Source organism: Pelophylax lessonae (genome assembly GCF_965119305.1).
Source record: "Pelophylax lessonae genome assembly, chromosome: 2".
Lineage (NCBI taxonomy): Eukaryota > Metazoa > Chordata > Amphibia > Anura > Ranidae > Pelophylax > Pelophylax lessonae.
The window spans coordinates 662754434-662779127 of NC_138769.1; the positions used below are offsets into that span (position 1 = coordinate 662754434).

The 24694-nt window shown below is 46.5% G+C and overlaps 1 protein-coding gene across 2 annotated transcripts in view; it reads right to left on the bottom strand.

Moving 5' to 3' along the window:
* Window positions 1-4518: 4518 nt before the first annotated feature.
* The window catches only part of LOC309546388 (aquaporin-2-like), a 56605-nt gene continuing 36429 nt past the window's right edge, over window positions 4519-24694 (bottom strand). For both annotated transcript variants that reach the window (XM_082246046.1, XM_082246045.1), the window contains one exon: window positions 4519-4921. In XM_082246046.1, coding sequence (XP_082102172.1) covers window positions 4700-4921 — 222 coding nt within the window. In that variant the 3' untranslated portion in view covers window positions 4519-4699. The remainder of the gene's footprint in view (window positions 4922-24694) is intronic.

Sequence of the window (24694 nt, forward strand, 5' to 3'; positions counted from 1 at the left end):
TGTTATTCTGGTGATGATGAGAAATATCATAAAGTGTCCTTCTCACTTCAGGAGGGACACTTTTCCATAGTTGCTAATGGCAAAATACCAATAGGAAACATAATGGAACTGACTAATATTCCTTTATAAATTGACAAAATCTAATCTAAGGAAAATATTTTATCATTTTCTTCTGTCTAGTGGCATTGGGAATCTGCTAAATATGGGTGGTGAAATATTTTATTAACCAGTAAAAAGGGAGAAAATAAGCCTTAAAAGGCATCACGATTTCAGTTCTCTTCTTTTAAAACTTTCCTTCGGTATTGTTCATTTAAAACATTTTGCCCAAATTAACATTTTCCAAGTAGAATGGACTTTTCAACATTGAAACCCTGGCAAATGTTAGAGCATCCACAACTGTGCAATAAAATAAAGAGCACAGCAGGCACTAAGCAACAATGCAATCAGCACCGAGGATAGGAAAAGGTTTCTATACACTGCTGTCTAGAATTTGGCCAATATGGCTTGCACTCATATCTGGCTGGAGTCTTTGGCAGAGTTATCTAATGAAAATGACACCCAGGAGCCAGGAACAAGAACAACAGACTGATGATGCCACAGTATGTGCTGCTCAGGCCAGTGAGCAAGCAAATTCACTTTTATAACCTTGAGATCTTTTTTGTTTTGTTTCTTCTCACACATGGATAGCCAAAGGAACAGCACAAACATTACCAGTAAAATGATGTAGGCTCGAACATTTTGTGAACAGTTTTGCAGATGGTGAAGTAAATACCCTTCACTTACATGCCTTCTCTGCGCTTTACCCATGCAGGGCCAAATAACAGAATTTCTTTAATGTAGACTTCCACAGACCCATATACTAACCTTCTTTTTGCTTCCCTTGGACATGTCCTGCCCCAGAAGTGAAAGAATAGCCCTGTGCAAGCTAGGAGTCTCTGGTGTCCTAGCTTACACAGGATTATGACTACTTGTGGGAAAGCAATGATTGGTAGAGTTCTGTCATATAGCTGAGGCACATGCTCCTCCATGTACCAGCTATTTCCATTGGCTTCCAATGCTGCATGGAGTGTTGGGGGAGCGAAGGAAAAGTGAGAATATGCTCCTGGGCAGGAGGGCTAAAAGAAAACCTTTGCATGACTGTGGACCGGCAAAGTCAGAATTGGACGTTTTCATATTTTTTTTTATCATGACATGTTCTCTCGAATGTGATCCTGTCATGAATATGAAAATTGCCAAAAAACAAATACTCTGTAACAACAAAAGAAAAATGAAAATAATGCTGATTGTGCCTCTAGTTTACACTCTGTTCAAGAGAAATAGTCTCCCAAAGTCCATTGGAAAACTAACACTTCAGGGAGTGTTGATTTTCTGTGTCCCCCACTGTGTTTACTGATTTCTCCTGGGAAAACACACAGCACCATTATGTTTACTGGTGCAAGGAGCTCCCCTTCATGCACCCCCTTGTTATGGAGTTCCAGGGTGCATAAAAAAACACTTTGGCAGTAGTACACCTTTACATTTTTCTCACTGGCATCTGTTCACAGCACTAAATACTTTTCTTGCACACGTTTCTCGAGCAGCCATGTGGCTAGTCCAGGGAAAATTTTTATACTGGCCGTAAGGCCTGCCTTGTGTTACTGCCTGCCTTTATTTACTTTTTTCACTATTTATCACAGGCACATCACAGCATGTGTGTTTGTTGGGTTATTTTTGCACAGAGACTGAAGGCGAAGGTTCATCAAGGCCATCCCTGTTGTTAAGTAGAGGATCTGTGGCCTTCAGGTTTTTTTCCTCTTCCAAACCAGAGGTCTCTCTTCAGGAGAGCCCCTACCAAGTACTTGGAGGACCAGCTTTGGCAGGTCCCTAAGCAGCAGGGTCGACCTGGCTTAGGCCTAGATAGGCCATAGTATGCCTTGTCCCTGTCAGGAGCCTTGCACCTTGGTGGGTTCACGGTTAGCAGCCCTTCCTCCTGATCCTATTCTGTATATTTTGTGCATTCTTTTGTGTCCTGTAATTTTACAGCTCACTTTTTTTTCTTCACACTGGATCAACTATGCACAGCACCGTTGAGCACTAGAAAAGAAAAAAAATGATGTCCTCTGGTGACGTAGAGACTGGCGGGAGGAACCAGTGAGTCCACAGAATATTGGCCATCCCAGGAATGTTGGTTTCCTAGCAGACATGGGGGGACCATTCCTCTTGGGGGGACCATTCAGTTGCTTGGCAGCAGGAAAGATATGTATCTACATTGTTCCTTTGCAGGGTGTTCATTTTGGCACCTTTTCATATTTATGGCAGGGTCATTTTACCACTTTAATACTGGGCGCTTTCACCCCCTTCCTACCCAGGCCAATTTTCAGCTTTCAGTGCTGTCGCACTTTGAATGACAAATGTGCAGTCATGCAACACTGTACCCATATGAAAATGTTACCATTTTTCTAGATAGATAGAGCTTTCTTTCGGTCGTATTTAATCACCACTGGGTTTTTTTATTTTTTGCTAAACAAACTAAAAAAGACTAAAAAATGTTTCTTTGTTTCTGGTAAAAAATGTTTGCTTCTTTACTGATGTGCACTGATTAGGCTGCACTGATGGGCACTAATAGGCTGTACTGATGAGGTAACACTGATGGGTGCTAATGAGGTGGCACTGATGGACACTGATGAGGCGGCACTGATGGGCACTGATAGGTGGTACTGATTAGGAGGCACTGATAGGAGGCGCTGATGAGGAAGCACCTATAGGCCGTACTGGTGGGCACTGATAGGTAGGTAGCACTGATGGCAACTGATAGGCAGCACTAATGGGCACTGATTGGAACAGATAATCAGGGCACTGATGATTATTGCCCTTATTATCTGTGTATATGTTCTCTGTCAAACTTGCTGGTTATCGGCTCTCCTCACGCTGTGACAGAGCGTCAGGAAAGGAATACCAATTAACCAGCAAGTTTGTTTATATGTGATCAGAATGTGCGTTATGGGCACATGAGATAGGGATGATTTTTTTTTTATTAAGGAAATCTCTGTCTTTGCCTTCTGACCTTTTTTCTATCTGATCCTGTGTTAGCTAGAGATAAACATTGTTATAATATACATGTGGGTGGGGCCTACTTACCCTGCACATGGGGGTACCTTTCGCCGTGCATGCGCTCATCAATGTCCAGGACCAGGCAGGGCCACGTTCATGTGAAAAGTCAACATTATGGCAGTACCCTGGCTTAGAGTCAAGTCGTACGCTGTGTGTAGCAATTAAATGTACAGTGTTTTTCCCATGTTACTGCACACCTTTCCATTTGTAAGTTGCATTTAGAAGGGGCACTGCTGAGCCCATGCCCTCTCTACCAGTGCAGCAAACCTCTGTCACCACCTCACTCTTAGTGACAAAATTGGGTTCCGCCAAGCACCTATCACTCTTCTGTACCATGTGGCCAGGTACATGGGGTCTCTGTCCCATGGATTCAGTCCTGAATTATTTTGGGGAACCGACCGCCAGGGAGAGAGCCAAAACACCAACCCCCTCGCTACCTGAGGACCTGTCATTTACACCAGGTATGAAGCTTCATGACCAACTGCTTTGTACTTATTATTTCTGGTTACCCATAGCAACTGCTTTCCTCCTTCCACTTGTTTTGCCAAGTAAACCTTTTGTAGTAGCCTTACCCCATACCCCATTGTGCATTATAGGCCCTGTTCTTTCATAGACCATCATGCACCCCTTTGAATGACTTCAGGCCAGGCTTAGAAACAGTTTAAGAACTTTACTGAATATTTGTGGCAAAGTCCAAACAGTAAATTTTTAGTGCATTGCTATCACAACCCTAACTATCTGAACTGAGCTGCCCAGGCATACTTTGACAAAGGTTATGGTCCATTACTGGCATCCACCAAAGCTTAGCGGTTCTCCAATCATCCGGTGTTCTGAAGGACTACTGGGTGCAGCAAACCCTTCTTAGTGTCCCATGTCTGTTGTGACCAGGAGCGGGAATGAGACAGCCCATGAACCCAGCCTTCCCCCTCATTTTATAACACAGGGTGCAAAGGTAGGGCCCAAAAAGCCAGGAAAAGAAGCCCAATGCTGGGTAAACTCTTCCCCACCTGGCCAAGCTAACTCACTTGCTGTAGCTAAACCCACACTTGTAGGCAGCCTGCCTACAAACAACAAAGGTTTTATGTATTTGATACCTTTTAATGGCTAATTCAAAATGATGAACTCAGTATAATGACTTGTAATGGGGTGGAGAGGTTTCAGTTGTAATTACAAAGAACATTACATTGTGCAGTGTGTTGGCCAACAGGTACTAGATTCCATTAAAAACTACAACATAGACACCTTCATAAGCTAAAATATATGTCATGTGGATACATATTATGTGCAAAATTAGCAGAAGAGCTAACAATCTGCCAACTGGAGTGCATTTAGTAGCTTGTGACTGGAAACGCAGAGCCTTATAGAGTTATTAGGTGACAGGGCAAATGTATAAGACCAGGACTGTCCTTGTCTTCCTTCCATTATACAATAAATGTGCACGGTCACATGGCCATTTCTTTGTGTTATTATGTCATTTCTCCTGACTAAAGAATAATAATATTTACTTGGTAACCAATCTGTATTACTAAACTTGTAACAATGTAATCTGTTTGTCATTTAGGTTTAATGACTATTTTGTAAGTGCTGTTGAACATTCCTCACATTCCCGTCAAACTTTCTCTGTCATCCCAATCCTTGCCATTGTCTGCGGTGAGTGTAACTCAACTGACTGTCTTCTTCGTATGTCTCTCTCTTCCCAGTCTTCTTCAAGTTCCAACTCTCCTCGCAGGGTTGCCAGCTTCTCAGAAAAGGTCTTGGTGTTTGGGATGAGGACGTAGTGATAGATTAAAGATCCTAAGACTGCACCAAGCATTGGTCCTAGCCAGAACACCTAAAATGAAAATGTCAAATTAGGAAGCAATTCCAGTAAAACTTTTTATTAAACTGCTAAAGCTACCCTGTATAAATTCTGGTTCTGCTGAAACCAAAGCAAAACATCAATTTACCCATCAATCATATCTAACCTGTGCTAGGAGTAAAGGAGCAAAAGGTGAGAGATTTCAGCAGCTGTAGCAAACACGCCCCTGGATGTTAGAGTTAATCACCATTATAGGCGTGGGCAGGGGTGGTGTGCTAGGGCACACCCTAAACTCTGTGTGTGGTGCCCATCCCCCCTACTGCCTGGGCTTCTCCCTGCGTTGCCCCCCACCTGCAGTGCTGCTTGCTTTCTTCCTCCTCTCTCCCCTCGGGTGCTGCGGGGATGTCTCAGGATGGAGAGCAGAGGCGGCTGGTGCTCCATGGGCCGGAGGGGGCGGCAGACGAACCACACCATACCCCCCACACCAGCTCGCACACCATACCACCCCCTCTCCTCCCCCTTGTCGCTGGCTCATTCACCCGGACTGACATGGAGGGCAGGCGGCGGCTTCCCTGAGCGGCGGCTTCCCCGGCGTCTCCTTCAGCCTCCTCCTCCTCCTTGGCCAACAGCATGGCCTCTCCTTTCGGCCAATCGGGAAACGGGTCTCAGGACCAGCTTCCTGATTGACTGGGAGGAGAATCAGTGTGATAATAGCGAATATTCATTCGCTATTGTCACACAACTGGGTGGGCTCAGGGCCCAGTGCTCTGCGCCCTAAGCCCACCCTTTTTTGTAGCCTATTAGAGCCTCTGGCTCTAATCACGTGCTTCAAAAAAAAAACCCATTGGAATCCATGCATCCGGCGCCCTGCATGTAGATTAGGGGGCTGGACGCATGGATGGGGGGGGGCGGCGCCCCTGTGCCCCCAATACACCAGCCGCCACTGATGGAGAGTGGTGGGAAAAGGGTTATTCAATATGCCACTTACCGTCCCCTTTCTTTTCTAAATTAACACAATGAACATATTTACTGTGTTCATTCTTATCTGAAGCATAGTAAACTGTTTACTCTGCTTCAGTTTGCAAAAAAAAAAAAAAAAAGGAAGCTGCTCAGAACAGAGCCATTCCCATTCATTCACTGTCCAGTCCGCCTGAAGCAGCAAAGAAAGGCATGCGTGTTTGAGCTTTGGGGGTGCACACCTTAATGCAATAGGCTGTGCACACCTATGATCAACATATGCATATATATATATATATATATATATATATAAAATATAGTGGTGATCAAAAGTTTGGGCACCCCAGGTAAAAATTTGTATTAATGTGCATAAAGAAGCCAAGGAAAGATGGAAAAATCTCCAAAAGGCATCAAATTACAGATTAGACATTCTTATAATATGTCAACAAAAGTTAGATTTTATTTCCATCATTTACACTTTCAAAATAACAGAAAACAAAAAAATGGCGTCTGCAAAAGTTTGGGCACCCTGCAGAGTTAATATCTTGTACTGCCCCCTTTGGCAAGTATCACAGCTTGTAAATGCTTTTTGTAGCCAGCCAAGAGTCTTTCAATTCTTGTTTGAGGTATCTTTGCCCATTCTTCCTTACAAAAGTCTTCCAGTTCTTTGAGATTTCTGGGGTCTGTCTGTCACGCACTGCTCTTTTAAGGTCTATCCATAGATTTTAAATTATGTTGAGATCAGGAAATTGTGAAATTGTGAAGAGCTCTCAGAAGACCTACGATTAAGAATTGCTGACTTGCATAAAGCTGGAAAGGGTTATAAAAGTATCTCCAAAAGCCTTGCTGTTCATCAGTCCACGGTAAGACAAATTGTCTATAAATGGAGAAAGTTCAGCACTGCTGCTACTCTCCCTAGGAGTGGCCGTCCTGTAAAGATGACTGCAAGAGCACAGCGCAGACTGCTCAATAAGGTGAAGAAGAATCCTAGAGTGTCAGCTAAAGACTTACAACAGTCACTGGCAAATTCTAACATCCCTGTTAGCGAATCTACAATACGTAAAACACTAAACAAGAATGGATTTCTTTTTGGGAGGATACCACAGAGGAAGCCACTGCTGTCCAAACAAAACTTTGCTGCACGTTTACAGTTTGCACAAGAGCACCTGGATGTTCCACAGCAGTACTGGCAAAATATTCTGTGCAAAATATTCTGTGGACAGACAGATAAAACCAAAGTTGAGTTGTTTGGAAGAAACACACAACACTACGTGTGGCGAAAAAGAGGCACAGCACACCAACATCAAAACCTCATCCCAACTGTGAAGTATGGTGGTGGGGGCATCATGGTTTGGGGCTGCTTTGCTGCATCAGGGCCAGGACAGATTGCTATCATCGAAGGAAAAATGAATTCCCAAGTTTATCAAGACATTTTGCAGGAGAACTTAAGGCCATCTGTCTACCAGCTAAAGCTCAACAGAAGATGGGTGTTGAAACAGGACAATGACCCAAAGCATAGAAGTAAATCAAAAACAGAATGGCTTAAACAGAAGAAAATACGCCTTCTGAAGTGGCCCAGTCAGAGTCCTGACCTCAACCCGATTGAGATGCTGTGGCATGACCTCAAGAAAGGGATTCACACCAGACATCCCAAGAATATTGCTGAACTGAAACAGTTCTGTAAAGAGGAATGGTCAAGAATTACTCCTGACCGTTGTGCACGTCTGATCTGCAACTACAGGAAATGTTTGGTTGAAGTTATTGCTGCCAAAAGAGGTTCAACCAGTTATTAAATCCAAGGGTTCACATACTTTTTCCACCTGCACTGTGAATGTTTACATGGTGTGTTCAATAAAAACATGGCAACATTTCATTCAAATCCATATCATTCCAAAAGGTTCACATACTTTTTCTTGCAGCTGTATATATATATATATATATTGTAACGGACCGTTTCAGCAGACAAGGGGTTAAAATCCGTTTAGGCGATATGCCCCTTTCTGAGAGACAGGCACAGCTACTGCAGAACACCAAACTCCCGAACTCGATACAAAATAGCACTCCAACCTGGAACCTCACGAATAGCTGCTAGCAGACGAACAGGAAAAGCATACATCAGCTTACACTCCTAGCAATCAGCCTCCAACAGCATACAGTGAATCCCCCCAAGAACCAGCTAAAGCTCTGAGTTGAGGGTAAAACAGGAACAACAACAACATTTATTGGAAGAACACAGCACACTTTTATACAGAATTTGGAACATCCTTCCCCCAACAACCGCTTTCCCATTGGTCAATTTCACAGTACCTGCAGTCCCCCATAAGGTCCTCTCCAGACATGCAAATGAGGGCTCGAAAATGAGTCAGTAGTGATTGGTCAGATAGCTTGACCAGGAGGGCTGCTATGCAAATGAGGACTTGAAAATGAGTCAACAGGGATTGGTCAGATAGCTTTGACCAATGCAAGGAGACAGAAGCCCCAGGGGGCAATCAATGTAAACTATAGTCAGACACAGAACAATGGTTCCCTAACAAGCCCTCAATACACATTACTCTGAGTGTCAATACCTCCCTTAGCAGACAACAGGTGAGGTCATTAGCACACCTGACAAAAGGTATATGGGGAGCCACCTTAGACATGTCCGTCTCCTCAGAACTTCTTGGAATGACCATATTAGGAGTTGACTTCCTGTTCCTTACAGTTTACAGGAATACGTTTTAGCTTCCAGGATAGAGGCAAGACTCCATTAGCCACATTGGTTAAAGAAACACAAAAAGACACAAAAATGCATAACTCCCAGTCTACTGAACAGAACCCCCACTTTCAACCCATCCCCAGATAGCCTGGATTTGAGCGCTCAATATATCCAAACAGCGCTCAGATGCCACAAACATAGTCAAATTGCCATGGGGTTTACGTTTGGCATGGGCTGATGAGAAGGTCCATAGTCACCTTGCAGGAGGCGAGCAACCAGGCTTCTCCAATGTCCAGTGGCGAGATTGGTCTCGTCACATATATATATATATATATATATATATATATATATATATATATATATACACACCACTATACACTACCCAAATACATCACCAACTAAAGTGTTACTGTATATCACATTGATAAATAAATTACCTAATCGCAATAAAAAATAACATTCCATCCAAAAAATGAATTATATCCTGACTCATTAGGTGGATGAGTAAAGTGCTATAAGTGCTGTTCTTTAAAGTGTCCAGTACCTGAATTAGATGAACAAACTGAACAAATTAAGTGTCCAATGGTTTGATGGTTGTAAAGGCAGAAGGTTGTTTACCTTATTGGCTTCTTCTGCTGTCAATTAGAGCCAGTAACAAGGGGGGGGTGCTGTCTAATGGACACACAGAGCAGGGCTCAGGAGCAAGCACATAAGAGTGCCCCCATAGCAAATAGCTTGCTATGGGGGCACTCAGTGGGCGAAGGGGGGTGGAGCTAGGAGCGCCGGCGGGGGACCTGAAAAGAGGAAGATCTGGGCTGCTCTGTGCAAAAATGCTTCACAGAGCAGGTAAGTATGGCATGTTTGTTATTTTACTGAAATAAACATTTAACCCCTACAGTCACATTAAAGTGTCCAGTGCATAAAGCTATTAGGGTTTCCCATTCTCCTCATAGGTGACCAAAGTTACCCCAAGGGGAAAATTTTGTTTGTATAAAAAAGGAAGTCAATACTATCTGGTAAGTTTTCAGGAGTGAAGGTGATGTTACACCACAGAAAAAAAGTGGTGTGGAAAATATAGGATTTTGTGGTGAAGCATTACTATATTGATTAATGGTCACCTCTTTCTTCTCTGGTGCTGAAAACTGAGCTGCACATGCTCAGCTTAAAGTGGAGTTCCACCCATTTTTGGAACTTTAGATCTATGTAATCCCCTTTAAAATGGCTTTTACCAATGGAAACTTTTTTTTTTTTTTTTGCTAGTAAATACCTTAATTTCGGCTTTATTCCTCCTCACCTCACTTCCTGGTCCGATCGGCGATGACGTCATTCGGCGATCCGCAGTGTCTGCTGGGATGTATTCTATTCCAGAAATCTCGCAGTAGCTGTATCTGTACTGAGCCGTGCCTGCCCCGCCTCCGCCCCGCCTCCGCCTCGCCTCCTCTAATTGAGTTGCATTGTATGAATGTATTAAGGCTGTTCTCTGCCCCGCCTCCGCCCCGCCTCCTCTCATTGAGTTGCATTGTATGAATGTATTAAGGCTGTTCTCTGCCCCGCCTCTGCCCCGCCTCCTCTCATTGATTTGTAAGAGGAGGCGGGGCGGAGGCGGGGCAGAGAACGGCCTTAATACATTCATACAATGCAACTCAATGAGAGGAGGAGGGGCGGAGGCGGGGCAGGCACGGCTCAGTACAGATACAGCTACTCCGAGATTTCTGGAATTGAATACATCCCAGCAGACACTGCGGATCGCCGAATGACGTCATCGCCGATCGGACCAGGAAGTGAGGAGAGGAGCAATAATGCCGAAATTAAGGTACTTACTAGCAAAAAAAAAAAAAAAAAGTTTCCATTGGTAAAAGCCGTTTTAAAGGGGATTACATAGATCTATGTATTCCAACCTATTAAAAATGGGTGGAACTCCGCTTTAAAGTGCCAGACCCGTCTCTGTGAAATGACGGGGGGGCTTTGGAAAGGTAAGTTTAACTCCATTAGTACCACTGTAAGCTAAGCAAGGAAAGCACAAGGATATATATCGGACTATATAAATGCAGCAAATCTATTTGAAGGGCAGCAATATATATATATATATATATATATATATAAATAAAACGTGGGTATAGAAAATAATTACCCCCCTGAAATGAAGACAGACACAGTTTTTGTTTCATCCAGCTGTATTTACTAGTGCAGCTTATAACATCCAAGTGAAAACTATAACACCAATATGTCAGAAAAAAATATAAACCAATTCAAAAACAGAATCACTGAGTTGGAAAAAAGATCACAGCTTGTGTCAGTATTTTGTTGGACCACCTTTTGCTTTAATTACAGCCTTTAGTCTGTTGGGATTTGTCCCTGCTAACTTTGCACATTTGCTCATTCTTTGCAGAACTGCTCAAGTTCAGTTACATTTGATGATGACTGTTGGTGGACTGCAGTCTTTAAGTCATTCCACAGATTTTCAATAGGGGTTTAAGTCTGGGCTCTGACTAAGCCATGCAAGGACATTCAACTTTGTCTCCCTCAACCACTGTGTGGTAATTTTTGCTGTGTCCTTTGGGTCATCGTCATGTTGGAAGGTAAACCTTCTTCCCATTGACAACTTTTTGGCAGAGGGCAGCGGATTTTCCTCAAGAATTTCATGGTATTTTGCCCCATGTAATTTTCCTTCTATCCTGACAAGTGCTCCAGTTCCTGCTGCAGAGTAAAACACCCCCATAACAGGATGTCACCACCTCCATACTTTACTGTAGGAATGGTGTCATTTGAATGGTGAGCTGTATTGGATTTCTGCCAGACATATCGTTTGGTGCTGAGGCCAAATAATGACATTTTAGTCTCATCTGACCATAACACCTTTTTCAATGTGGCCTCAAAATCTTCAAGGTGTGTTTTGGCAAAGCTCAGTCATGACTGCATGTGACCTTTAATGAGGAGTGTTTTTTCCCTGCAACCCTCTCATACAAGCCACATTTGTGGCTATATGTCAGGGTGCCAACAGCATGAGAAGGGCTCTAGGACTCAGCATCCCTACCAGCACTTTGTCAGGGAAGAACTCTAGGACCCAGTATTTTTACCAGCACTTCACCTGGGTCTTTTTAAGGAAGCCTGTAGGTTATTTTGGTGGCTGGTTGATCTTCAGCTTCTCCCGTGTGTTCCTGTGCTTGATATTATTGGATTTCCTGGTACCGACCTGGCTTGCCTTTGACCTGTCTTGATTCCATTCCTGGCTTTGACCCTTGGCTTGTTCCTGTGACCCCGCTTTTGCTTGCTGCTCCTTGCTTGACCTCTGGCTTGCTCTTTTGACTCTGCTAATGCCAGATTATCCATGTATGAGCCCGGCTGACTCCTGACCCTGCTTGCTGCTTACTCCTGGCTTACCTTCTGTGCATGACTTCTGGCCTGGCTCCTGACTTTGCTCCTGGCTCTCCCTGCTGCCAAGTCTCACCTGGTACTACTGAGGGACTCCTGCCCAGCAGTGCATCCTGCTCGTCAGCCACCATCCAGCGGACATTTCTGCATGCTGGTGCTGAGCATAACACTCCCTGTTATCACCTTCTGGGACGCTCTGCACTTAGCCGCAAGGGAAGCCCTCTCAGCACTTCGGCCTCCATCCAGGTACATGACAATATATTTGTGATATATTGTCGCATGCACACAATGCCCACTCTTTTTCATAAATTCTTGCAACTGCTTCAGAGTTGCTGTAGCCCTCTTGGTAGCCTCTCTGACCAGTTTCCTCCTGGCTCTTTCATCCAGTTTGGAGCGACGTCCTGATTCAGGGAGGGTCTGTGTTATACCAAATACATTCCACTTCTTAATAATAGACTTCACTGTGCTTCTAGGCATTGATAAAGCCTTTGAAATTTTTTTGTATCCATCTCCTGACTTGTGCCTGTCCACAACTTTATCCCGAAGATCTTTTGACCGTGCCTTGCTACCCATAGTTACATAGTTACATAGTTAGTGAGGTTGAAAAAAGACATCCGTCCATCCAGTTCAATCTATGATGTGTGTGTGTGTGTTTGCTTTTAACCGTACATTGTATACCCCTGTATGTTGTGGTCTTTAAGGTGCCCATCTAATAGTTTTTTGAAACTATTAATGCTCCCTGCTGATACGACTGCTTGTGGAAGAGAATTCCACATCCTTACCGCTCTTACAGTGAAGAACCCCTTACGCACTTTAAGGTTAAACCGCTTTTCCTCTAGTTTTAGTGAGTGGCCACGTGTCTTATTGTATCTCCTTTCTCTGAATAGTTTGTTCCTTATGCTAGGGTCGCCAGTAAAGTATTTGTACATTGATATCATATCCCCCCTCAATCGTCTCTTCTCCAGAGAGAATAGGTTCAGTGCCTGCAGTCTTTCCCCATAGCTGATGTCCTCCATTCCCCTAATTATTTTTGTTGCCCTTCTCCGGACTCTTTCCAGTTCCAGCACATCCTTCCTGAGGACCGGTGCCCAGAACTGGACAGCATACTCCAGATGTGGCCGAACCAGAGTCTTGTAGAGAGGGGAATAATCTCTTTATTTCTGGAGTGAATCCCCTTTTTTATACATCCCAGTATTCTGTTGGCTTTGCTTGCAGCGGCTTGGCATTGCACATGCCACTGCCAAGCCTGTTGTCTACCAGTACCCCCAAGTCCTTTTCCATCCTAGACTCACCCAGAGGTTCCCCCCCTAGTGAGTAGCTTGCTTTCTGGTTTCTGGCCCCCAAGTGCATTACTTTACATTTTTCAACATTAAACCTCATCTGCCATGTAGTTGCCCACCCCATTATTTTGTTCAGGTCCGCTTGTAAGGTATCCACATCCTGCATAGCAGATATTGGCATGCTTAGTTTAGTGTCATCTGCAAATACTGAGATTGTACTAGATGTCCCCTCCTCTAGATCATTTATGAATAAATTAAACTGGATTGGTCCCAGGACAGAACCCTGGGGGACCCCACTTTCCACACCCGCCCAATCTGAGTACTCCCCATTAATCACCACCCTCTGGACTCTCCCCTGGAGCCAGTTCTCTATCCAGGTACTCACCTTATGGTCCATGTTAGTTGATTGTTTGCTTTAGTTGCACTACCAGGGACTGAAATGCTCCAGGAAAGCCCTTTTCATGTTGAGCCAATCAAAATGTCAAATGGCTTTGTGTGCCATCGGAAGCTGATTAGACTACACCTGATTGTACCTCAGGAATCACCTCAGTGATTCTGTTTTTTTAATTTTTTAAAAAAATGTTTGACATGTTGGAGTAAATACAGTTGTAAAAAACAAAACTGCATTTGTCTTCATTTCAGGCTGCAAAGAAACAAAATTATTATGAAGGGGGGGGGGATTCTTTTCTATACCCAATATATGTATGTATGTATGTGTGTGTGTGTACACTAAATTACCAAAGTATTGGGGCCCCTGCCTTTACACGCACATGAACTTTAATGGCATCCCAGTCTTAGTCTTTAGGGTTCAATATTGAGTTGGCCCACCCTTTACAGCTATAACAACTTGAACTAGTCTGGGAAGGCTGTCAAAAAGGTTGAGGAGTGTTTCTATGGGAATGTTTGACCATTCTTCTAGAAGCACATTTGTGAGGTCAGGCATGTAGACAAGAAGGCCTGGCTCGCAGTCTCTGCTCTAATTTATCCCAAAGGTGTTCTATGGGGTTGAGGTCAGAACTCTGTGCAGGCCAGTTAAGTTCCCCCACCCCAAACTTGCTCATCTTTGTCTTTATGGAGCTTGTGCACTGGTCCAAATCATTTGGTGGAGGGGGGATTATGATGTGGGGTTGTTTTTCAGGGGTTGGGCTTGGCCCCTTAGTTCCAGTGAAGGGAACTCTTAAGGCGTTAGCATACCAATACATTTTGGACAATTTCATGTTCCCAACTTTGTGGGAACAGTTTGGGGATGGCCTCTTCCTAATCCAAAATGACTGCGCACCAGTGCACAAACAAGGTCCATAAAGACATGGATAGGCGAGTTTGGGGTGTAGGAACTTGACTGATCTGCACAGAGTCCTGATCTCAACCCTATAGAACACCTTTGGGATGAATTAGAGCCGAGACTGTGAGCCAGACCTTCTCTTCCACATCAGTGCCTGACCTCACAAATGCACTTTTGTAAGAATGGTCAAACATTCCCATAGACACACTTCTAAATCTTGTGGACAGCCTTCCCAGAAGAGTTGAAGCTGTTATAGCTGCAAAGGGCAGGCCAACTCAATTTTGAAACCTACGGACTAAAACTGGGATGCCATTAAAGTTCATGTGCGTGTAAAGGCAGGTGTCCCAATACTTTTGGTAATATGTGTCTCCCAGCACAGTCTCAAGAGAATGGAGGAGATTCTAGGAGACAGGCAGTTTCTCTAGGAGAGTTGGACAAAGCCGTAGACGGTCCTTAACCCATCAGCAGGACCGGTATCTGCTCCTTTGTGCAACGAGGAACAGAATGAGCACTGCCAGGGCCCTACAAAATGACCTCCAGCAGGCCACTGGTGTGAATGTCTCTGACCAAACAATCAGAATCAGACTTCATGAGGAGGGCCTCAGGGCCCAATGTCATCTAGTGGGCCCTTTGCTCACTGCCCGGCACTGTGAAGCTTGATCGGCATTTGCCATTGAACACCAGGCAGGGCCGGCGTTAGGGGGGGGCAACCTGGGCAACTGCCCCGGGCCCCGTGTCACTGTCAGCAGCTGGATCCAGGGCCGGACTGGCCGCTTTAAGACAAGGCCGTCCGCAGCCCCGCTTTAAGCATTGATCGCCGCTGCATTGATTGGGGCAGCTCGTCGGTCGCCGCTGATGATGGTTGGCCGCCGCTGCAGGCCTGCACTGCCCCGCCCCCTCCCCCTGCTGGGCTCCGTCTCTTCTACGTCTGTGAGCGGCGTGACGTCACGAGGCGGCTGCCCCTGCGCGGCGGATCGCCGGCGGTGCTGGTGCATAAGCGAGCTGACTGGCTGTGGCGGCTGCTGAAGAATGTCTGTCACTGCGCCGACAAGATGATCCCTCCTCCTGTGACACAGACAAGACGTCACGCGCCAGAATGTGATGTGATCGCAGGTGAGGGGGCTTACTGAGGGGTCTGTACTGGGAGGGGCTTACTAAGGGGTCTTTAGTGGGAGGGGGGCTTACTGGGGGTCTGTACTGGGAGGGGGGCTTACTGAAGGGTCTGTCTGTACTGGGAGGGGGGCTTACTAAGGGGTCTGTAGACTGTACTGGGAGGGGCTTACTAAGGGGTCTGTACTGGGAGGGGCTTACTAAGGGGTCTGTAGTGGGAGGGGGGCTTACTGGGGGGTCTGTACTGGGAGGGGGGCTTACTGAGGGGTCTGTCTGTACTGGGAGGGGGGCTTACTGAGGGGTCTGTCTGTACTGGGAGGGGGGCTTACTAAGGGGTCTGTACTGGGAGGGGGGCTTACTGAGGGGTCTGTACTGGGAGGGGGGCTTACTGAGGGGTCTGTACTGGGAGGGGGCTTACTGGGGGGTCTATACTGGTAGGGGGGCTTACTAAGGGGTCTGTACTGGGAGGGGGCTTACTAAGGGGTCTGTACTGGGAGGGGGCTTACTAAGGGGTCTGTACTGGGAGGGGGATTACTGAGGGGTCTGTACTGGGAGGGGGGCTTGCTGGGGGGTCTATACTGGTAGGGGGGCTTACTGGGGGTCTATACTGGGAGGGGGGCTTACTGAGGGGTCTGTACTGGGAGGGGGGCTTACTGAGGGGTCTGTACTGGGAGGGGGCTGACTGAGGGGTCTGTACTGGGAGGGGGGCTTACTAAGGGGTCTGTACTGGGAGGGGGGCTTACTGAGGGGTCTGTACTGAGATGGGGGCTTGCTGAGGGGTCTGTACTGGGAGGGGGGCTTGCTGAGGGGTCTGTACTGGGAGGGAGGCTTGCTGAGGGGTCTGTACTGGGAGGGGGTCTGTAGTGGGAGGGGGGCTTACTGGGGGGTCTGTACTGGGAGGGGGGCTTGCTGAGGGGTCTGTACTGGGAGGGGGGCTTACTGAGGGGTCTATACTGGTAGGGGGCTTACTACTGGGGGTCTATACTGGGAGGGGGGCTTACTGAGGGGTCTGTACTGGGAGGGGGGCTTACTGAGGGGTCTGTACTGGGAGGGGGGCTGACTGAGGGGTCTGTACTGGGAGGGGGGCTTGCTGAGGGGTCTGTACTGGGAGGGGGGCTTGCTGAGGGGTCTGTACTGGGATGGGGGCTTGCTGAGGGGTCTGTACTGGGAGGGGGGCTTGCTGAGGGGTCTGTACTGGGAGGGGGGCTTGCTGGAGGGTCTGTACTGGGAGGGGGGCTTACTGAGGGGTCTGTACTGGGAGGGAGGCTTACTAAGGGGTCTGTATTGTATTAGGGATAGGGGGAAAACAGCGTTGTATTAGGGGGAGGGGGGTCAGCATTGTATTAGGGGGAGGGGGGATCAGCATTGTATTAGGGGGAGGGACGTTGCGCTGAAAATGACGTTGCGCTGGTATAATGACGCAATGCTATGGGGCTGGTATGTCATTTTTTCCAGGGCTGGTTTTCATACCCAGTCCGGCCCTGGGGCCCCACTTTTAGGTTTGCCCAGGGCCACACTTTGTCTAAAACCGGCCCTGACACCAGGATTGGCAGGTGCGCCACTGGTGCCTTGTGCTTTGCACACATGAGATCAGGTTCACCCTGAGCACATGCAACAGATGCCAAAGGATCTAGAGAAATCGTGGAGAACATTATGCTGCCTGTAACATCGTTTAGCATGACCAGTTTGACTGTGGGTCAGTGATGATCTGAGGAGGCATATCCATGGAGGGATGCACAGACCTCTACAGACTAGACAATGGCACCCTGCCATTAGGGTATCGGGATGAATTCCTTGGACCCATTGTCAGACCCTACGCTGGTGCAGTGGGTCCTGGGTTCCTCCTGGTGCACGACAATGCCAAGCTTCATGTGATGAGACTATGCAGCCAGTTCCTGGAGGATGAAGGAATTGATACCATTGAATGGTCCGTACTCTCGTCTGACCTAAATCCAATAAAACACCTGTGGGACATTACATTTCAGTCCATCTGATGCCACCAGGTTGCACCTTAGTCTGTTCAGGAGCTCAGTGATGCCCTGATCCAGATCTAGGAGGAAATACCCCAGGACACCATTTATCCAGGGTCGGGCTTTGCCGGGGGGCAGGGTGGCAATTTCCCCCCTGGCTGCACTTACTTATATTCAAAATGGCTGGTGGCTGCTGCCAGCTTATCCGGCAGCCGCTGTTATATGAAGCCCCGCCTCCTGGACCGGCTCCTATCATAGACAGCACATTGGTGATATCTATCATAGGAGCTGGTCCAGGAGGCAGGACTTCATATGACAGCGGTCGCCGAGTAAGCGGGAGATCCCTGCTCTGTTTAATCCAGTGGCTCTCCTTTCTCTTCATTGCAGACTGCATTGGATGGGCATGCACTGGTGAGGCTGCATTGGATGGACACTGATGAAGCTGCATTGGATGGGCATGCACTGGTGAGGCTGCATTGGATAGGTACACACTGGTAAGGCTGCATTGGATGGGCATTGATCAGGCTGCATTGGATGGGCATGCACTGGTGAGGCTGCATTGGATAGGTACACACTGATGAGGCTGCATTGGATGGGCATTGATCAGGCTGCATTGGATGGGAAAGTACTGGTGAGGCTGTTTTGAATGGGCACTGGCGAGGCTGCATTGGATGGGCACTGGCGAGGCTGCATTGGATGGGCACTGGCGAGGCTGCATTGGATGAGCACTGGTGAGGCTTCATTGGCCGGACACTAATCAGGCTGCATTGATGAGCACTAATCAGACTGCACTGGTGAGACTGCATTGAAGGGCACTGATAAGGCTGCATTGGATGGACACTAATCTGGCTGCATTGATGGGCACTGATCAGGCTGCACTGGTGAGGCTGCATTGAAGGGCACTGATGAGGCTGCATTGATGGGCACTGATGAGTCTGCACTGATGGGCACTAGTGATGATACATTGATGGGCACTGATCAGGCTGCATTGGATGGGCACTGGTGAGGCTGCATTGGATGGGCACTAATAAGGCTGCATTAGATGAGCACTATCAGGCTGCATTGGATGAGTACTAATCAGGCTGCATTAATTGGCAGTGATCAGGCTGCACTGATGGGCACTGGTGAGGCTGCATTGAGTTGCCCTGCTCAGGCTGCATTGGTGGGCACTGATGAGGCTGCACTTATGGGCACTAGTGACACTGCATTGATGGGCACTGATCAGGCTGCATTGGGTTGGCACTGATCAAGCTGCAATGAAGGACACTGGTGAGGCTTCATTGGATGGGCACTGGTGAGGCTGCATTGGATGGGCACTGATCAGGCTGCATTGGATTGGCACTGGTGAGGCTGCATTGGACGGGCACTGATGAGGCTGCACTGATGGGTACTGGTGATGCGATATTGAAGGGCACTGATCAGGCTGCACTGCTGGGCACTAGTGATGCTGCATGGATGGGCACTGATCAGGCTGCATTGGATGGGCATTGATCAGGCTGCAATGATGGGCACTGGTGAGGCTGACCTGATGGGCACTCGTAAGGCTGCATTGATGATGGGCACTAATTAAGCTACATTGATGGGCACTGGTGAGGCTGCACTAATGGGCACTAGTGACACTGTATTGATGGGCAGTGATCAGGCTGCACTGATGGACACTGGTGAGGCTACATTGATGGGCACTGGTGAGGCTGCACTGATGGGCACTAGTGACGCTGCATTGGTGGGCAGTGATCAGGCTGCACTGATAGACACTGGTGAGGCTGCATTGGATGGGCACTGGCGAGGCTGCATTGGATGAGCACTGGCGTGGCTTCATTGGATGGACACTAATCAGGCTGCATTGATGAGCACTAATCAGACTGGACTGGTGAGACTGCATTGAAGGGCACTGATAAGGCTGCATTGGATGGGCACTAATCTGGCTGCATTGATGGGCACTGATCAGGTTGCACTGGTGAGGCTGCATTGAAGGGCACTGATGAGGCTGCATTGAAGGGCACTGATGAGGCTGCACTGAAGGGCACTAGTGATGATATATTGATGGACACTGATCAGGCATTGGATGGGTACTGATGAGGCTGCATTAGATGGGCACTGGTGAGGCTGCATTGGATGGGCATTAATAAGGCTGCATTAGATTAGCACTATCAGGCTGCTTTGGATGAGCACTAATCAGGCTGCATTAATTGGCACTGATCAGGCTGCACTGATGGGCACTGGTGAGGCTGCATTGAAGTGCACTGCTCAGGCTGCATTGGTGGGCACTGATGAGGCTGCACTTATGGGCACTAGTGACACTGCATTGATGGGCACTGATCAGGCTGCATTGGATGGGCACTGGTGAGGCTGCATTGGGTTGGCACTGATCAGGTTGCAATGAAGGGCACTGGTGAGGCTTCATTGGATGGGCACTGATGAGGCTGCATTGGATGGGCACTGGTGAGGCTGCATTGGATGGGCACTGGTGAGGTTGCATTGGATGGGCACTGATCAGGCTGCATTGGATGGGCACTGGTGACGCTGCATTGGATGGGCACTGATCAGGCTGCACTGATGGGTACTGGTGATGCGGCATTGAAGGGCACTGAACAGGCTGCACTGCTGGGCACTAGTGATGCTGCAATGATGGGCACTGATGAGGCTGCATTCGATGGGAACTGGTGAGGCTGACCTGATGGGCACTCATGAGGCTGCATTGATGGGCAGTTATTAGGCTGCATTAATGGGCACTGATGAGGCTGCACTGATGGGCACTAGTGAGGCTGCACTGATGGGCACTGATAAGGCTGCACTGATGGGCACTGGTGAGGCTGCAATGATGGGCACTGATCAGGCTGCATTGATGAGGCTGAACTGATGGGCACTGGTGAGGCTGCACTGATGGGCGCTGCTGAGGCTGAGCTGATGGGTACTGGTGTAACTGCATCGATGGGCATTGATCAGGCTGCACTGATGGGCATTGGTGTGGCTGCATTGATGCATTATTTTTGTTAAACCTCCTTTGTTGCTATTAACATTAAATTATGTTATCACGTTGTATCATGTTTGTCATGCTTCACAACATCAATATCCATTATAAAACCAGGTGGGCATGGATGGTGAGCTGATTCAGTGGTTTAACCACTTTACCTCCGCTTACATGGAGGCTACTGCGGCAAAGTGCCGCGATCCCGTCCAGCGACGTAGACCTACGTCGCTGGACTCCGCCCCTTGTGGGCGGCGCTCGCGCGCCGCCGGAGGCTCGCTCCCGCTGTGTTCATTCACAGCGGGAGTCGGGCCAGCGGAGGAGCAGCGGCGATTGCCGCTGCTCTGCCCCGATCGTCGGGCATCGAGTCTGGAGATCCGCCCGCTGTGTGTAAACACAGCGGGCGGATCTCCATAGTGACAGGGACTGACAGATCGGAGTGTTCAGCATAGCTGGACATCCGATCTGTCCTTCTGTCACACAGTCACCTTCCCCCCCACACGTCAGTAAGCACCAGGCATACATTAACCCCTCCCTCTCCAATAAAATTAACCCCTTCCCTGCCAGTGTCATTTTTACAGTAACAGTGCATATATATAGCACTGATTACTGTAGAAATGTCACTGGTACCCCCAAAAGTGTCAAAAATGTCAGTCAAGGGTGCGATCTGTCCGCCGCAATGTCGCAGTCCCGCAAAAAAAATCGCAGATCACCGCCATTACGCGTTAAAAAAAACCCACCAAAAATGACAGAAATCTTTCCCTTAGTTAGTAAACGCAATAACTTTTGCGCAAACCAATCAAAATACGCTTATTGCGATTTTTTTTACTAAACATAGGTAGCAGAAAACAAATTGGGCAAAAATTTAAAAAAAATTTGATTTTTACATTTTTTTTGGGGGGGAATTTCATATAAAAAATGTGAAAAATATTGTTATTTTTTCAAAATAAACGCTCTTTTTTTGTTTATAGCGCAAAAAGTAAAAATCGCACAGGTGATCAAATACCACCAAAAGAAAGCTCTGTTTGTGGGAAAAAAAGGACGTAAATTTCGTTTGGGTACGGCGTCGCACGATCGCGCAATTGTCAGTTAAAGTCGCACAGTGCCGAATCGCAAAAAGTGGCCTGGACGGAAGACAGCAAAATCCTCCGGTGGTAAAGTGGTTAATGGGCCACTTCACTGGACTTACCCCCCAGGCCTAAGGCTGCCAGCCCTCCCCATCCGTCGTCTCATTGGGAGCATGCCCCGATGTTGTCAGGCATGCATACAAGCACGTGGGGGCCATACAAACTACTGAGTTCCGATTTGAGTTTCTGCAATGAAATTTCAAAATGGACTAGCCTGCTGCATCATTTTTTCACTTTGATTTTTTAGGGTGTATTCGAATTCAGCCCTCTGTACGTTGATAATTTTAATTTCCATCAAATGATGTGGCATCCTTTCCTTCCTAACACATTACCCAGTCCATATCAGTATATATATCCAGCATGATATTTTTCCCCATTGAGATCTGATGTGTTTTTAAAGTGTTCCTTAAATTTTTTGAGCAGTGTATATATACACACACAAAAAAATACCAACATGTTTAATATGTGACTGCTGTATTTACCAGACTTTATTTACCTGTACATCTGGTGTGAGAGCAATGTCTGCTCCTTTATTTTATCATAGTACATTATAGTAAATGTTATCTGCTGTATAGTAGAGGTACCATGGGATATACTGTATATAGATAGCTGACCTGGAAAATGTCATTACTGTGCATTGCCTTGGTTTGTCTACAGACATATCACAGGCACTTTAACTGATACATTTAGACCATGATTATTTACTAAATAAATGTAATATACAGTTGTGCTCATAAGTTTACATACCCTGGCAGAATTTATGATTTCTTGGCCATTTTTCTGAGAATATGAATGATAACACAAAAACTTTTATTTCATTCATGGTTAGTGTTTGGCTGAAGCCATTTATTATTAATCACCTGTGTTTACTCGTTTTAAATCATAATGACAACAGAAACTACCCAAATGACCCTGATCAAAAGTTTACATACCCTGGTGATTTTGGCCTGATAACATGCACACAAGTTGACACAAAGGGGTTTGAATGGCTATTAAAGGTATCCATCCTCACCTGTGATCTTTTTGCTTGTAATTAGTGTGTGTGTGCGTGTGCGTGTGTGTGTGTGTATAAAAGGTCAATGAGTTTCTGGACTCCTGACAGACCCTTGCATCTTTCATCCAGTGCTGCACTGACACTTCTGGATTCTGAGTCATGGGGAAAGCAAAAGAATTGTCAAAGGATCTGCGGGAAAAGGTAGTTGAACTGTATAAAACAGGAAAGGGATATAAAAAGATATCCAAGGAATTGAGAATGCCAATCAGCAGTATTCAAACTCTAATCAAGAAGTGGAAAATGAGGGGTTCTGTTGAAACCAAACCACGGTCAGGAAGACCAACTAAGATTTCAGCCACAACTGCCAGGAAAATTGTTCAGGATGCAAAGAAAAACCCACAAATAACATCAGGTGAAATACAGGACTCTCTGAAAACATGTGGTGTGACTGTTTCAAGATGCACAATAAGGAGGCACTTGAAGAAAGATGGGCGGCATGGTCGAGTCGCCAGAAGAAAGCCAGTACTACGCAAATGCTACAAAGTATCCCGCTTAGCCCCCGTTCACACTGGGGCGACCTGTCAGGCGACCTGGTCACCTGACAGGTCGCCGTAGGTCGCCTGCCATACAGAAGCTATGGACCCGTTCTAATAGGAGCGACACAAGTCGCTCCGACTTAGAAAAAGGGTCCGGAGCTTCTTTGGGGCGACCCGGAGTGACCTGCATAGACTTCAATGTTATGAAGTCCGTGCCGGCCGCTCCGAGGTCGCCTGGCGAAGTAGCGTTGCCCCAGTGTGAACGGGGCCTCACAATACGCCAAAATGAGACCAAAATTGAGCCACAACCATAAACGCTACATTTGGAGAGGAGTCAACAAGGCCTATGATGAAAGGTACACCATTCCTACTGTGAAACACGGAGGTGGATTGTTGATGTTTTGGGGATGTGTGAGCTTCAAACGGCACAGGACATTTGGTCAGAATTGATGGCAAGATGAATGCAGTATGTTATCAAAAAATACTGGAAGAAAATTTGCATGAATGAAAGAATGGGCAGCTTTACCATCTGAACAGATAAAGAGCCTCATCCACAAATACCACAAAGGACTTCAAGCTGTCATTGACGTTAAAGGGGGCAATACACGGTATTAAGAACTGGGGTATGTAAACTTTTTGATCAAGGTCATTTGGGTAGTTTCTGTTGTCATTATGATTTAAAAAGAGTAAACACAGTTGATTAATAATAAATGCCTTCAGCCAAACACTAACCAAGAGTGAAAGAAAAGTTTTTGTGTTATCATTCATATTCTCAGAAAAATGGCCAAGAAATCATAAATTCTGCCAGGGTATGTAAACTTATGAGCACAACTGTAACTTGGTACTAACATTTGTAGGTAAAGTTGATCCAGGGAATATCCGACTGCCTCTCGGGGGATCAGGAAGGAATTTTTTCCTCTGCTGTAGCAAATTGGATCATGCTTTGCTGGGGGTTTTCGCCTTCCTCTGGATCAACTGCTGGTATAGTATTGTACGGTTGTCTTTTTTGTTTTGTTTTTTGGTTGAACTAGATGGACTTGTGTCTTTTTTCAACCTTATTACCTGTGCACTATGTAGACCTAATAATCCTCATTTTTTTCATGCTGGTATAGAAACAATTTAAAGTAAAATTTTAAGTATGGCAGACTTTACATAGTTGCCCCGGGTACCCCAGCGGAGGCCCAGTCTACCAGCCGCTCAACACAGAACCCGGAAGCTAATGGTGATCACTGTAGTAGCTGTGGCTACTACAGAGATTTCCAGCTTCCATGGGGATTCCACAAGTATGGCACACACATAATTACATTGGTCCAGGCCAATATCTACACCTCCACTTTAATAAGTCAATATTATAAAATGTTACAGTGATTTTGTTTTATAACTGTCCCAATATGGTATGTGTAAGAGCACAATTACTACCTAGCAATGACTATAAGTAAAAAAACATCCAAGCCGTATCCACATGTTCTACATCATAACATGGAATGTAATTAGACCCATGGCACAATAAAATGA